Consider the following 16388-nt stretch of genomic DNA (forward strand, 5'->3'; position numbering starts at 1 on the left):
ATCTTGACATTTTCATGAGAGAAAACATTCAAGACGTAGAGCAATGAAAACAATAGAGAATCAAAGAAGGAAAGATGTTTCACTATATTTGGATAAACATGAAGAAATGGAGGTTTTAGACTAGACAGAAGTGGGAGAAAGGACTTGGTTTGAATTTAGATACAGGAATAGCTAAGGAGTCAAAGATGATCCCAAGACTTCAACATGTTTTACACAGTTATTATTTTCATTAAAAAAGCCCCATAAACTTGTTGAATTTTAAAATTTTGATTGTATTCAACTTGAGTTTTGATCCAACTAGTTCTTAAACAGAATAAAGAGATCTCAGACCTGATGATGTTTATGATAGTATAGAAAGAAAACTGGAAATATGACCTTATCTGGTAGAGAAGGAAAAGAATAACTATTTGTATTTCTCCAATAACATGAAATGATTGGCTTCAACACTAAAAAAAGAATAACTGGTTAAAAGAATCTGACCTAACACTCCAGCCAAATGATTTAAGATTTTTATAACCTATTATAAAACTTATTTTACGTACTGCCGCAATTTTGTGTTAAAGCTCTGGTTTTGTTTTGTTTTCATATGAAAGCCAGTTCTAAAAATAGTCAAGTCTAAAAATAAGCCAAAACCACAGATTAACTGTAGCTTTATACATGTACAAATAACAGGGCAGTCTCCACATCTTCTAGGAAAACAGATGTTGGGTCACTTATTCTCAATGAATTTTCTATGTTGAGTCAAACCTTTGAAATTTGATCATTAATATGGGCTATATTATTATGACAAAACTCATTAGCCAATCCTATTAATTTAGTTCCTCTTTCCCAGGGAGATCAATACTCATTGCTGTCGAGTCAATTCCGACTCATAGTGACCCTACCGGACTCAGTAGAAGTGCACCCAGAAAGTTTCCAAGGAGCAGATGGTGGATTCAAACTGCCAACTTTTTGGTTACCAGCTGAGCTCTTAACTACTGCCCCACCAGGGCTCCAGGGTAAATCAATAAAATAAATAAATACATAGTTTTGAGAAAAAGAGTCTTATATATGTCCCCAAGAACATAGTTTCTATCATGAAAACCAATGATTTAACAGTTTACAAAATCTGCAAATGTCAATACAGGGCCTAGTATGTGCTTTGATGAAGTTCAAGGAAGGAAGCCATGTAAAGAGAGAAACAAACTCACTTTAAAAACATGCTACAGTTACAGTTCTCTATGCTTTTCCAAATCTGTACTTTCAAAAAACCACTTTTCTCCTAGATATTTCTCTACAGATTAACGAGCAAAAAGCAAAATGGGAAAAAGAAAAGGGGGTTTCAAAATGAGTGAATAGTTTGCTTATCTCTGCATCAGTTTTCCCAATTCGTGCAGGACATCTGCAAGGTAGACAGATGATAGGCAAAATATTCTTACAGGAACATTATGTGTCTTTCACTTATCACCCATGTTTTTCAACTGGAAGATTAATAAGATAGATCAGTTAAATGACCTTATTCTGCGGCAGAAAGAGAAGAGACTAACTTCATAAAGCAGAAGTGTACCAGGAAGCCAAACGTTAGCAACTTCCGCCTCGGGCTGATCCATCCACAAACCGACCAGGAAAGTACAGAGCATTACAACGAAATATTTTTCTTGTTAGCATACTGTCACTCTCCAAAATATGAGAAAATCTATTCTCAGCCTCTTAAACTAATTATTTCACATACTAAGAAAACATCTGTCTTGGTTATCTAGCGTTGCTATAACAGAAATACTACAAGTGGATGGCTTTAACGAAGAGAAATTTATTCTCTCACAGTCTAAGAGGGCAGAAGTCCAAATTCAGGGTGCCAGCTCCAGGAGAAGGCTTTTCTCTCTCTATTGACCCTGGAGGAAGGTCCTTGTCATCAATCTTCCCCTGGTCTACGAGCTTCTAAAGATAGGAACCCTGGGCCCAGAGGACACGCTCTGCTCCCAGTGCTGCTTTCTTGGTGGTATGAGGTCCCTATGTCTTTCTGCTCGCTTCTCTCTTTTTTATCTCAAAAGAGATTGACTTAAAACATAATCTAATCTTGTAGATTGAGTGCTGCCTCATGAACATAACTGCCGCTAATCCCACTTCATTAATATCATAGAAGTAGGATTTACAACACATAGGAAAATCACATCAGATGACAAAATGGTGGATAATCACACAATACGAGGAATCATGGCCTAGCCAAATTGATACACACATTTTGGGGGGACACAATTCAATCCATAACAATATCCTCCAGGCAGGATACTTTGAGTGATTTATGAGCGGAGCTGAGAGACCTGAGCTGATGAATCCACACACATTCTCTTGCTTGGTTCCTCTTTTAACTCATAAGCAGGATGAGATTAACACAGAATCCACAGTTCAAGATTATGATCTCAGGCTACTTTACAACTACAGTTTAAAAATCACAATAAACTGACTAAAGAAACCTGATAGAGACACACTTCTGCATGAAAAAAACTGAAGAGGCATAAAGTATCTTCAATTTTCATTAGAATCCAAGTGTAATTTTTTTTATACTAAAGAAAATATTCATATATAAAACTTCACGAATAAAACTATACTAAATTGGGATAAGTCAAAGAGAAAAAAAATATTGTACTCAACAGGTGCTCTCCATATGATTTCAAAGCAATGGCACCTGGGAAGGTAATATATGCTTGTATTTATCCTTAAGCTCTACGTGAAATCTAAGATATTTATGCTAAAATCTAACTTGTTTGACGAAATATATTGATGATTCCGGAATTCTGTCCCCATTGTTTGGTAGAAAAGTATTTTCAATGGAAACTATAAGGTCAATGGTGAAGAGATTAGTGATATGATAAATTGCTCACCCTCAGACCAATTTGAGTATGAACTGTGGAAGAGTAAAGATAAATGAACTAGCATACTGAGGCAGCCATTTGGCTTCTGATCTCAAAGACACCAACAGGAGGGATTACATAAGAAGGCAAAGTATTCTTCATAACATCCTCAGTAAAGTTAATTAAAGACATGCCCACTGTGACGTTTAAGGCCAAGGTCAACTTGGCTAGCCCATGATTCTCACTGGTTTGGTAGATATTATGTCATCATCCTCCATTTTTTGATCTGATGTGAGCAGCCAACGAGCTGAAAAGGGAGTTTCCTTCTTGGTGTGGCCTACATCCAATATATATATGGATGTTCTGGCAATACTTTTGGTCTCTCAATCCTGCATCCAATTCGTCATCCTCTGACCCCTGGTTCTTGGGATATGAGCCAGAAGCTGGCCGCCTGACCTGCAGATTTAGGGTCTCGCCAGGCTACTGCAACCCTGTGAACTAAGAGCCTGCCATCTGACGAGCCGATTTTGCATTTCTCAGCCTCTGCAACCACAAGACAGGAAAAGCCTCTGGTCTGACACCTAACCAATGGATTTGGGACTTGACAGCCTCCACAACTACATGAGTCATTTCTTTGAAATAAATCTCTCTATGTTCTTGTTGTTAGGTGCTATCAAGTCACTTCAGACTCACAGCAGCCCTGTGGACATAGTGGGCCTATGTACAACAGAACGAAACACTGCCTGTTTCTGTGCCATCCTCATAATCGTTGCTAGTTTGAGCATCATTGTTGCAGCCACTGTGTCGATCCATCTCATCAATGGTCTTCCTCTTTTTCACTGACCCTCTACTTTACCAAGCATGAAGTCCTTCTTCAGGTACTGGTCCCTACTGAGAGCATGTCCACAGTAAATGAGATGAAGTCTCATGTGATCTTCCCTTCTAAGGAGCATTCTGGCTGTACTTCTTCCAAGACAGATTTGTTCATTCTTCTGGCAGTCCATGGTATATTCGATATTCTTTACCAACACCATAATTCAAAGGCATCATACTTCAGTCTTCTTATTCGTTGTCCAGCTTTCACATGCATATGAGGCAAATGAAAATTCAATGGCTTGAGTCTGGTGCACCTTAGTCCTCAAGGTGACATCTTTGCTTTTTAACACTTTAAAGAGGTCTTTTACAGCAGATTTGCCCAATGCAATATGTCATTTGACTTCTTTCTTTCTTTCTTTTAATATTGTGTTTTAGGCAAAAGTTAACAGCCCAAATTAGTTTTTCACTCAAAAATTTTATACATGAATTCTTTTGTGACATTAGTTGCAATCTCCACAATATGTCAGCACTCTCTTTTCCCTTTCCACCCTGAGTTCTCCGTGTCCATTCATCCAGTTTTCCTGACCCTTCTTGCCTTCTTGTCTTTATTTTTGGGCAGATGTTGCCTATTTGGTCTCGAGTACTTGACTGAACTAAAAAGCATGTTCCTCACATGTATTATTGTTCGTTTTACAGACCTGTCTAATCACTGGCTGAAAGGTGGACTTCAGAAGTGGCTTCAGTTCTGAGTTAGCAGGGTATCTGGGGTGATTTCTTGACTGCTCCTTCCATGGGTGTTGATCACGGATCTAAGTAAAATGAAATTCTTCACAACTTCAATTTTTTCTCCATTTGGTCCAATTATGAGGATTTTTGTTTTCTTTATATAGAGGTATAATCCATACTGAAGGCTGTAGTCTTTGTAGTCTCTGAGCTTTATTAGTAAGTGCTTTAAGTCCTCTTCACTTTCAGCAAGCAAGGTTGTGTCATCTGTATATCGCAGATGAGTCTTCCTCCAATCCTGATGCCACATTCTTCTACATATAGTCCAGCATCTAGGATTATTTGCTCAGCATACAGATTGAATAAGTATGGTTAAAGATTACAGCCCTCGCACATCCTTCCTGACTTTAAACCATGCAGTATCCCCTGTTATGTTTGAACGACTGTCTCTTGGACTATGTACAGGTTCAGCATCAACATAATTAAGTATTCTAGAAGTGCCGCTCTTCTTATGCTGTCCATAATTTTTATTATCCACACAGCTGAATACCTTAGCACAGTCAATAAAACACAGGTAAACACCTTTCTGGTAGTCTGTGCTTTTGGCCAAGATCCATCTAATATCAGATATGATATGGTTCATTTCACACTATCTTCTGAATCCAGCTTGGATTTCTGACAGTTCCCTGTCAATGTACCACTGCAACTGTTTTTGAATTATCCTCAGTAAAATTTTCTTATGTGTGATATTAATGATATTGTTGATAATTTCTACATTCCATGGAATAACCTTTCTTTGGAATGGGTACAGATATGGATCTCTTCCAGTCGGCTGGCCAGGTAACTGTCATACAAATTTCTTGGCACAGATGAGTAAGCACTTCCAGCATTACATTCGTTTGTTGAAAGATCTCAACTGGTATTCCACCAATTCTTCTACACTTCCTCAACATTTCCTCAAAACTTCTTCAATTCTTACCCTTAACAAATTTGAAAACCTAGAGGAAATGGACAAATTTCTAGAAATACACTACCTACCTACACTAACATAAACAGAGGTAGAACAACTAAATAAACCCATAACAAAAGAAGAGATTGAAAAGGTAATTTAAAAACTCCTAACAAAAAAAAAGCCCTGGGCCTGATGGGAGAATTCTACCAAACATAAAGAGTTAACACCACTACTACCAAAGGTATTTCAGGGCATAGTAAAGGATGAAATACTCCCAAACTCTTTCTATGAAGCCAGCATAACCCAGATACCAAAACCAGGTAAAGACACCATTAAAAAAAAAGAAAATTACAGACTTATATCCCTCATAAACTTAGATGCAAAAGTTCTCAACAAAATTCTAACCAACAGAATTCAACAACATATCAAAAAAAAATAATTCACCATGACCAAGTGGGATTCACACCAGGTATGCAGGGATGGTTCAACATTAGAAAAACAATCAATGTAATCCATCACATAAATAAAACAAAAGACAAGAACCACATGATCTTATCAATTGATGCAGAAAAAGCATTTGACAAAGTCAACACCCATTCATGATAAAAGCTCTTGGCAAAATAGGAATAGAAGGAAAATTCCTCAACATAATAAAGGGCGTTTATAAAAAGCCAACATCATCCTAAATGGAGAGAGTCTAAAAGCATTCCCCTTGAGAAAAGGAACCAGACAAGGATGCCCTTTATCACCACTCTTATTCAACATTGTGCTGGAGGTCCCAGCCAGAGCTATTAGGCTAGATAAAGAAATAAAAGGCATCCAAATTGGCAAAGAAGAAGTAAAAGTATCTCTATTTGCAGATGACATGACCTTATACACAGAAAACCCTAAAGAATCCTCAAGAAAACTACTAAAACTAATAGAGGAGTTTAGCAGAGTATCAGGATACAAGGTAAACATACATCAAACAGTTGGATTCGTCTACGCCAACAAAGAGAACGTCGAAGAGGAAATCACCAAATCAATCCCATTTACAATAGCCCCTAAAAAAATAAAATAATTAGGAATAAATCTAGCCAGAGACGTAAAAGACCTATACAAAGAAAACTATAAGAAACCAAAAGAGACCTATACAAGTAGAAAAACACACCTTCCTTGTGGATAGGAAGACTCAACATTTAAAAAATGTCTATTTTACCAAAGCAATCTACAGATACAATGCAATCCCGATCCAAATACTAGTGACATTTTTTAATGAGATGGAGAAACAAATCACCAACTTCACATGGACAGGGAAGAGGCCCCAGATAAGTAAAACATTACCAAAAAAGAAGACCAAAGTGGAAAGGCCTCACACTACCTGATTTTAGAACCTATTATACTGCCACAGTAGTCAAAACAACCTGGTACTGGGACAACGACAGATACATAGACCAATGGAACAGAATTGAGAATCCAGACATAAATCCATCTACATATGAGCAGCTGATACTTGACAAAGCCCCAAAGTCCGATAAATGGGGAAAAGACAGTCTTTCTTTAACAAATGGTGCTGGCATAACTGGATATCCACCTGCAAAAAAATGAAACAAGACCCATGCCTCACACTATACACAAAAATGAACTCAAAATGGATCAAAGACCTAAATATGAAATCTAAAATGATAAAGATCATGGAAGAAAAAATAAGGACAACGCTAAAAACAAAACAACCCAGTGCTGTCGCCCTAATACATGGCGTAAACCGTATATAAAACATTACTAACAATGCACAAACACCAGAAGAGAAGCTAGATAACTGGGAGCTCCTAAAAGTCAAATACCTATGTTCATCCAAAGATTTCACCAAAAGAGTAAAAAGATTACCTACAGACTGGGAAAAAGTTTTTAGCTATGACAGTTCTGATCAGTGTCTGATGTCTAAAATCTATATGATACTGTAAAAACTCAAAAAAAAGACAAATAACCCAATTTAAAAAAGGGCAAAGGATATGAACAGGCACTTGATCGAAGAAGTCACCAAAGAAGCAGCTAACAGATACACAAGGAAATGCTCATGATCATTAGCCGTTAGAGAAATGCAAATCAAAACTACAATGAGATCCCATCTCACCCCAAGAAGGCTGACATTAAACCAAAAAACACAAAATAATAAATGTTGGAGAGGTTGTGGGGAGGCTGAACACTTATACACTGTTGGCGGGAAATGTAAAATGGTACAATCACTTTGGAAATCAATTTGGCACTTCCTTAAAATGCTAGAAATAGAACTACCACATGATCCAGCAACCCCACTCCTTGGAATATATCCTAGAGAAATAAGAGCCTTTACAGGAACAGATATATGCACACCCATGTTCACTGCAGCACTGTTTACAATAGCAAAAAGATGGGAGCAACCAAGGCGCCCATCAACAGATGAATGGATAAATTATGGCTTATTCACACGATGGAATACTATGCAATGATTAAGAACAACGATGAATCTGTGAAGGCATTATGCTGAGTGAAATTAGTCAGCTTCAAAACAACAAATATTGTATGAGACCACTATTACAAGAACTCTAGGTAAAGTTTAAACAGAAGGAAATAGTCTTTGATGGTTATGAGGATAGGGAGGGAGGGAGAGGGATATTCACTAACTAGATGGTAGACAAGAATTATTTTAGGTAAAGGGAAGGGCAACACACAACACAGGGGAAGTCAGCATAACTGGACTAAACCAAAAGCAAAGAAGTTTCCTAAAAAAAAAAAAAATAATACAACCAAATAATTCGAAGGCCAGAGTAGCAGGGACAAGGGTCTTGAGACCAGGGTTTCAGGAGACATCTAGGTCATTTGGCCAACAAAATATATTAAGAAAACGTTCTGCATCCCACTTTAGTGACAGGCATCTAGGGTCTTAAACGTGAGCAAGCGGCCAGTTAAGATGCATAAATTGGTCTCAACCTACCTGGAACAAAGGAGAATGAAGAACACCAAAGACATATGGTAAAGATGAGCCCAAGAGACAGAAAGGACCACATAAACCAGAGATTCCATCAGCCTGAGACCAGAAGAACTGGATGGTGCCTGGCTACCACCAATCACTGCCCTGACAGGGAACACAACAGGGAATTCCTGAGGGAGCAGAACAGTGGGACGAAGATCTTGAATTCTCGTAAAAAGATCTGGCTTAATGGTCTGATTTAGACTGGAAGGACCCTGATGGTCATGGTCTCCGGACCTTTCATTAGCCCAAGATTGGAACCATTCCCAAAATAACTCTCCAGACAGGGATTGGACTGGGCAATTAAACAGATAATGATACTGGTGAGGAGTGAGCCTCTTGGCTCAAGTAGACACATGAGACTATGGGCAGCTCCCGTCTGGTGGCGAGATGATAAAGAAGAGCAAGACAGGAGCTGGTTGAATGGACACTGAAACACAGGGTGGGGAGAAGGACTGTGCTGTCTCATTAGGAGGAGAGTAGCTAGGAGTACATAGCAAGGTGTGTATAACTTTTTGTATGAGAGACTGACTTGATTTGTAAACTTTCACCTAAAGCATGATAAATAAATTTAAAAAAAAAACTCCTGAATTCTTCAACACTTGCTCTTGGATAGCTGATAGGCATCTCATACTAAACATGTCCAAACACTCAGTCTTGATCTAACCCCTGTATTTTCTGTCTCCAACTTCATCACTTCAGCAAATCTCTCTAAATTCCTCTAGTGAACCCAGCCTAAGACATCCCCTTAAAAACGTCCTGATTTCCCTCAAATAAATCCCGTAGATCTAGAAACAGTTTACTAAAACTCATTTCAAAATATATTTTTTGTGTGTTCCAAGATCTGCCAATATAGAAATTTATTTTCCTTTCTCTCCATATATATTTTTCAAGACTCAATGTATCACTACCAATTTAAGTCTCTTCACCCTAATTCGTGTGCTTTGTGGTTTTATAAACTTGGATCACATGCTTCTTCTTAGATATCATGTCTTTTAGACCTTAGAATACTTTTTAGCAAATATTTTAACTTTATAAGCTCTTCAATCACTTATTTTAATTACCTTTACCTCCTTTTCAAACTCTGTCCTGTCTGTCTTGAAATGTGTTATGAAAACTATACAAAATAATAGAAGTATGGATCCACCACAGTATTCTACAAAGTCAGACTTTGTCTCTAATACCCTTTTCAATGAAACTTAAAATCCTAAATGGTACTTTGGTGCTCTGAAAGAATTAAATTGTCTAAATGAGAGAAAAAATAATCAGAATCTTCACACGTTCCCTTAGAAGAGATTCGTTTGCTTATAGCCTAAAAGTTACCAATACTGTATGACTGGAAGTACTTCTAAACTCTGGCCAGTTCAACCAATAGGCACAAAGTACCTTAAAAAAAAAAAAAAAGCCAGCACAAATGGAATCATCTTAACATAATCCTTTGAAATAAGAACAGCTTATAAAATTTTCTATGATCTAAGGTCACAACAAACAGTAGTTTAAGTGTCGTAGTTCTGAAATAAGACCATTCTTAATATGAATATATTCAGAGTCAGAAACAATAAAAAAGGGAAACCATAGGATACACTAAAAGCACAAAACAAAGATATCCTAAAATGTAAGCAAACAGTATTATGCCCACTTCCAAAATGACTTTCAGACAAAGAATAAAAATAGACACTCTTCTACAAGAGGGTATCATAAACAGCCCAAGACTACATATATAATAATAAAAAAAAATTAGCAGGATAAAGATGTCTTAGACGAGACCATTACAAAAAATACACGACAGAAAATTTTACACTGACGGATGTGAGCTTTAAGCTTGTCTTTTTACATACTATACATACTAACATGTATATCTACCAAAATAATCTATCAAAAGACTATTACCTCTCACTGCAGCTGAAACCCAATTTGTTTAGATTTCTAAATTGCTAATAAGTGGTGTGTGTGCGTGTATGCATTTGTGTGCGTGCACACACAAGCGCATAATATGACATCAGTCCTGAAAAACAAACGCTGGAACATAGTCCACACCAGGCGTCCTGGAACGCACTTTCAAAAGTTCCAAATAATTATAATTGCACTCTACTTTGTTGTTTCTTCTTTTTGTTGTTTCAGGTATTCATCTGCATCAACAATTGGATAAGTCATAATTTAACAGGAAGGACACTTAGAAATTCTACTGATGATCCAAATGTATACGTTTATAATATAAGTGCTAAAAATAAACACCATACCTGATAGAGCATGATGGGCTCTATGTGGTATCCTAAGGTATCAGCAAAGTTCTTAGCGATGACTGTTTTTCCACAGCCCTACAAATGCAAACACAATCATTCATGGGCTATGTCGAAACAACCAAAAGTCAGGAAACAGAAGTTTGCAGGGATGCTGCCATTCTTACTTTTCCTCCAATTAAGCATATGTCCTTAACCACGTGAGACTGCATCATTTCAGCCAGTAGTTGCTTATGGCTTAGAGTCTGTATGAAATGGTCTGAGGTACAAGGTTGACTTAATGGCTTGGTCCCGGCTGGCACCTAAAATTAAGCAGATAAATACAATTAGCATTTGTTTTTCTCAAAATACTAGTAACTTAAAGCATATAGCCATTTAAAAGCCCCCAGTCATTCCTTGCTGAACTCAGTTCTATACTGTTAGTGACATTTCTATAGAGCAATAACTCTTTCTCATTCACAGATCTGATGCTCATTTTCACTGAACTTCTAAATCAGCCATCCCTCTAAAATTAAATCCTTATTCTGTCAGATATTTTCTTAAGAGTCAGGTCATTTTCACACTATTTATAACTTTTAATAACAACATCACTCTTAGAGAATGAAGTTTTTTCCAAATTCCAGTCATAAGTGCAACATTGAAGTCAGTCCACTGAGTCTCTCTAAAGTCAACAACGATCTCCTGCTTTCTCAAAGCCATGTCCACAAACCTCCTCCACTCTTAGTTTGCCACTCAGAAGCATCCACTCTTAAAATCTCTCCTCCCACCCTTCACACCTACTTCTCCGTTTACTTCCCGTTCCTTTTTTATGAGTTTCCCGGGGGCCATATCAGGAAAGGATTTCCATGCTGTGCTGGGGGCTCTGGACTTGATCACAGTATACACAATGCGACCCCTAAAGAATTACAGTTTGGAAGTGACAAGATCAGATCTGCATTTAAGCAAGATCATCCTGGTGGTGACATGGAAGACAAACTAAAAGGGACTGGAGGCACTGAAGCTAGAAAGTCATTACTAAAGGGACGCAAATAATGAAAGTTTGCTCACACTTCACGCCTTTGAACATACAGGTATGTGTCAACTGACATCCATGATATGTACTGTGAAATAGGACATTATGTGATTTGGATGTTGTAGAAACACTGTATTATATATAGGAAAGAGATGTGCAGGATGGTCACTGGTTGGGCCTGGGACCTGTGCCGCCACTGCTGTGCTGAAGGACTGCACAAACAAAAACTTTGGCTCCACTGCCACCAATCCTATGTGCTCCACCTGGTCTCCAAGAGCTGCACCTGGTCTCTGCCACTGTGCACACTCACCATCTGCTTCCTTCCCCCTGCTTACCTTCCCTGCTCCCCTTAACTGGTTTTAAACTCTTTCAGCCCCACTCACCCCTGCTCCACCTCCTCCCCCAGCCACCTTTCCTGTTCCTCCTCCCACCACTGCTACAGCCCAGAAGCCTGGCAGCCGCCATCGTCACCACAGGAATAGTCTCAACCTTGGGCCCAGGCATGACACAAACAGTACCCTTGCAGAGTAGGGCAACAGCCTCACAGGGCATTCCCTCAGTGGCTCCAGAAGCATCTGTGCAGTCCTGCCTAAGATTAGTGTAGGCAGCCACAGACGTACAGACACAGAGCTACAGAGCTAAAGGTAACTTATAAGGGGATCATCAACAAAATTTAAGTCATAAAAATGGAAAAATAAAATACGTCTTAGAAAGTAAAAACTTGTGATTCATTACCTTAATGGTTACCTCTTTTTCTGCAATCTGGACAGTCACAGAAGCTTGGGGGACATGGTTTTCAGTCATCCTCTCCACTCTCACAATCTCTTTAGGAAGTATAGAGCTTCTGGAATCCTGGAGTTCAAAGCGCTGTAAATTACAAGAAAATCGTGTAACTTACTTTTTATTTTAGTATTAATGGTGGTTATCTTGAGAAAAAAAGATTCTAATTTAATTAGAACTGATACTCACTCTGTATTATAAAATTAGAGGTTGAAAAAATTAAAGAAATGTTTTTCCTGTTCCTCCTAATACTATCCTTTAAAACCATCTGCTAAAGGTGATATGAAAATGGTCCCCAAGATTTACTAAATAACATGAAAAGGAATTCCTGGATTCCTAATCCAGCAGAAGTTCTTAGCCTACATTTCTCGAGAACCAAAGTTTCCAGTTTCCTTGAAAAGGATGGTAAGACCCTTGAAAACAGGCTAAGCTAAAATAAGGCCTATGTCAGCGGATTTCTTCAACCAACTAAAGTCCATATATTGCCTGAAATTCAGGCAAACAGAACTTACTGGACAGCATTCTATAGTTTGTGTATGGTTAGCTTAACTGATGAAAATAAACTCTAACAATCAATCTTGCACAGCATTTGGTACAGTGCCTTCCACAGTGTGGGTCTCTCAATATTTGTCCAATTGAATTTGAAAGAGCAAGACCATTGTTTCTTTCTCAATGTGGGCCAGTTATCAATGTTCTAACACTGAATACACCCCCTCATACCAGCTTCAAAATAGTTATATCAAAAAAGCCTTGAGAAACCACATGTAAGTATGTGAAAAATGTGAATACTAATTGAAAATCAATTAAATCCTATGTCCTACTGATAGCAGCCTGTTCAACAGGAAAAGCTGAATTCATTTTTTGTATTAAATAGTTAGAAATTATGCCCCTCCCCTGAAAATTCCTACAACAATTTTGGAACAGTATCACTATAGCAAAAGGATTGAACCTCAGTGAAAGAACGTATCATCACTTCTTCAACAAAATGACATAACTATAGAAAACCGGTTTCTGCGAAGAAAATGGTCTTCAACCTCAACATTCTAAAACTAACAACCTAGTTCAAGTCTTCATTTTGGTGCCATAAACACTCAAGGCAAATTGCTTACTCTTTTCCCCAAACCTAGGAAAAATTGTCTATTTGTGCCACCATAAAAAATTTTTAGTTTTACACTTTATACAATTCATGTATGCACATTCCCTATAGACCATTAATTACTGATACCTTAATTTCATGGGAAAAAAAATGCTATACTGTATTTTAAGGGAGCTTAAAAAAAAAATTTTTTTTTCAATAGAGAAGTAAGGTCTTAGCCATATAATTAAAAAAAAAAAAATTAGAGCCGTTAAATTCTAGCAAAATAAATATATGAACTTGAAGGTATAATTTTTATCCCAACAATAGTAATGTTAGTATAACTTGATATGAGATTGATGCAGAGCACTCGTATTCCGGAAATGAACACTAATGCCCTGAACCACTTGCCATATTAGTTATGTCCTTATAAATAATTCAAAGCTAAAATATTTCAGTAGAATAAAAATAGTAAGTTAGAATGTGCTAAGACAGTAAAAGAACTCAAGTTGCAATATGAATTACCATTTGCTGGCATAGGAAATTTAGAGGACCGATCATCATAAAGGCAATTCAGGACTAAAATACACATTTAAATCTTTTAGACTACATGACATCATGAAGTAGAAAATCAGAGTTATTTACCTTACCATTATTTTTTTCATTAATGAGTGTTTTCTATGAATTCTTGAACTACAATTAAGCAAACAGCACAGACAGAATCTTTGATTCACTTACATTATTTGAACTGTGAATTATAATTAAATAAAAATAAATGATCTGTAAGGCCTCCATAAAACAAACAAAAAAACCCCACTGCCGTTGACTCAATTCCAACTCATAGCAACCCTATAAGACAGACTGGAACAGCCACATACGTTTCCCAAGGAAAAGCTGGTGGCTTCAAACTGTCAACCTTTTGGTTAGCAGCCAAACGGTTAACCACTGTGCCACCCGTGCTCCAAAGGCCTCCACAGTGACCTTCATAATTCCCAATCCTGTCCCACCAAGCTATACATTTTTTTCATACCTTTAGGCCGTCAAGCACTAAAAGAGAAATTCTCCATGCCATGTTGACTGGCTACTGAACAAATATGTGGCCCCAGTATGCTGGGCTCTTTCCCCAAAGCACCTCAGCGACTCAGACAAACCATTATGTCTCTCTTTAGGAGTCAATCTGAGCCGGTCCATCCCACTCTCTGCAGGCAATCTAGCTACCTCCCCTGCCTACAATATAGCCTTTAGGTATAAACTCCTCCACTCCCTACTAGAATATAAGTCCCATTAGGGCAATATCCAAATGTATCTGTCTGGTTCTCCAGAACTGAGAATCACACATGGCACAAAGTCAGTGGTCAATAAAGGTTTCCTTTTCCTTCATTCTCAAAATTATCTATACATTCATCAACCCTTACTTCATTTTCCCACTGTTTCAGCAGAAATCCTTTTGTGTTAAGTATGAGCAGACAGAAAGCCATTAGAAACCCACCTTCACCACCTCACTTTACAGCAACTCCATCATTCCAAGTGCTGGGTAAAAAACATGTTTTTCCATCATTCCAAACCAAGACACAATGGTGCTCTGGAAATTCTTTCCCACCTCCCCCAGCCCATATTTCCATATATATTTTCCATGTATTCAACAGATTTTGTCCCCTCTGCCTATAAAGATGTTTGGGTTCCCTATTACAAAAGAATAAGCAAACAAAACAAAAAGCCATTTCTTGATTCTACATCATTTTTGAGCAGTACACTATCTTTTTGCTTCTGTTCACCACAAAACCTACTTTACAAGTAGTATACAATCACAGCTTCAGCTTCCTCATCTTCTATTTACTGTTTAGCCCACTGATCTTTTACTTACATTTCTACCACTCTACTAGCACTGCTCTTGGTAAGTCTACCAAGAATAACCTATTTGCCAAATTAATTCGTTTTCCTCCTATTTCACTGTCCCCTTCTCAGTTTCTTTTATAGGTTCTTCTTCATTTTCCTGGACAATATACATTAAGGTAGTTCAGGAGTAAAGTTTTTCCATTTTCTACCTATGTTTGCTTTTTAAATAATTTCCTCTAGTTCCATGACTTTAAAAACCATCTATATTTGCACAGCTGCTTAATGTAACTGATGTCAATAAGTTAGACACCTGTAAAAAGTTGAATTTGCAAAAGTTGTATGATAGATACATTTACAACAAAGGAAAAAAAGAGAGTAGCTGCTGAGGCTGCTTATGTACAGCCAAACACTTTGTGAGATTTGGTTCTTTGCTTTGGATGTTAGGGTCACAGTTTCATGGGATATCCCAGTTAACTGGCCTAATATCATGTTCGGTGCTTCTGTTCTACCTCGTAGTTCACTGCATAGGTGCCTAGGGTCTTAAAAGCTTGCAAGTGGCCATTCAAGGTATAACAACTGATCTCTATCTGCCCAAAGAACAGAGGAAGAAGGACAGTCAGGAATAGGGAGAGGAAATGGAAAGTGTGGCTAATTGACTCCACAAAAAACTGCCTCCTTTTCGATGAGACCAGAACTCAATAGTGCCTGGCTACCATTACTGAACGGTTTGATCAAAGAGTCCATAGAAGAATCCTGATCAAAAGGGGGGAAATGCAGACAGAATTTCAAATTCTCATGTTATCCAAATTTTCAGGAGCCATGGAGGCTGGATGAATCCCTGAAACTACTGTCCTGAGATAATCTTTACATCTCAAACCAAAAATATACCCTGAAGTCTTTTCAAAACCAAACAATAGTTTACCTTAACTGGTAAAGAATATCTGCCTTTAGCATCGTGCTCTTTCAAGAATTATCTATATGGGATCAAACTGACAACAGCAACTTGAAAAATTAGACAGGAATGGTAGGGGGCAGTGTATGTTAATGGGGGAGGAATGACTCAAAATAGGAGGATGAGAATGGTTGCACAGCTCAAAGAACATCATCAATGTCAGTGAATTGTACATGTAGAAA

At 37.8% G+C, this 16388-nt stretch overlaps 1 protein-coding gene across 4 annotated transcripts in view; it reads right to left on the minus strand.

Annotated features, from left to right (window-relative positions):
* The window catches only part of VWA8 (von Willebrand factor A domain containing 8), a 473608-nt gene that overhangs the window by 343718 nt on the left and 113502 nt on the right, over positions 1-16388 (minus strand). For all 4 annotated transcript variants that reach the window (XR_010318190.1, XM_003412602.4, XM_064270072.1 and 1 more), the window contains exons 10-12: positions 12299-12430; positions 10719-10853; positions 10552-10629 (exon numbers count right to left, since the gene is read on the minus strand). Coding sequence is in view for 3 of the 4 variants with exons in the window: in XM_003412602.4 (XP_003412650.2) it covers positions 10552-10629; positions 10719-10853; positions 12299-12430 (345 nt within the window). In the remaining variant the exon portion in view is untranslated. The remainder of the gene's footprint in view (positions 1-10551; positions 10630-10718; positions 10854-12298; positions 12431-16388) is intronic.

Source organism: Loxodonta africana, chromosome 17, assembly GCF_030014295.1.
Source record: "Loxodonta africana isolate mLoxAfr1 chromosome 17, mLoxAfr1.hap2, whole genome shotgun sequence".
NCBI classification, from domain to species: Eukaryota; Metazoa; Chordata; class Mammalia; order Proboscidea; family Elephantidae; genus Loxodonta; species Loxodonta africana.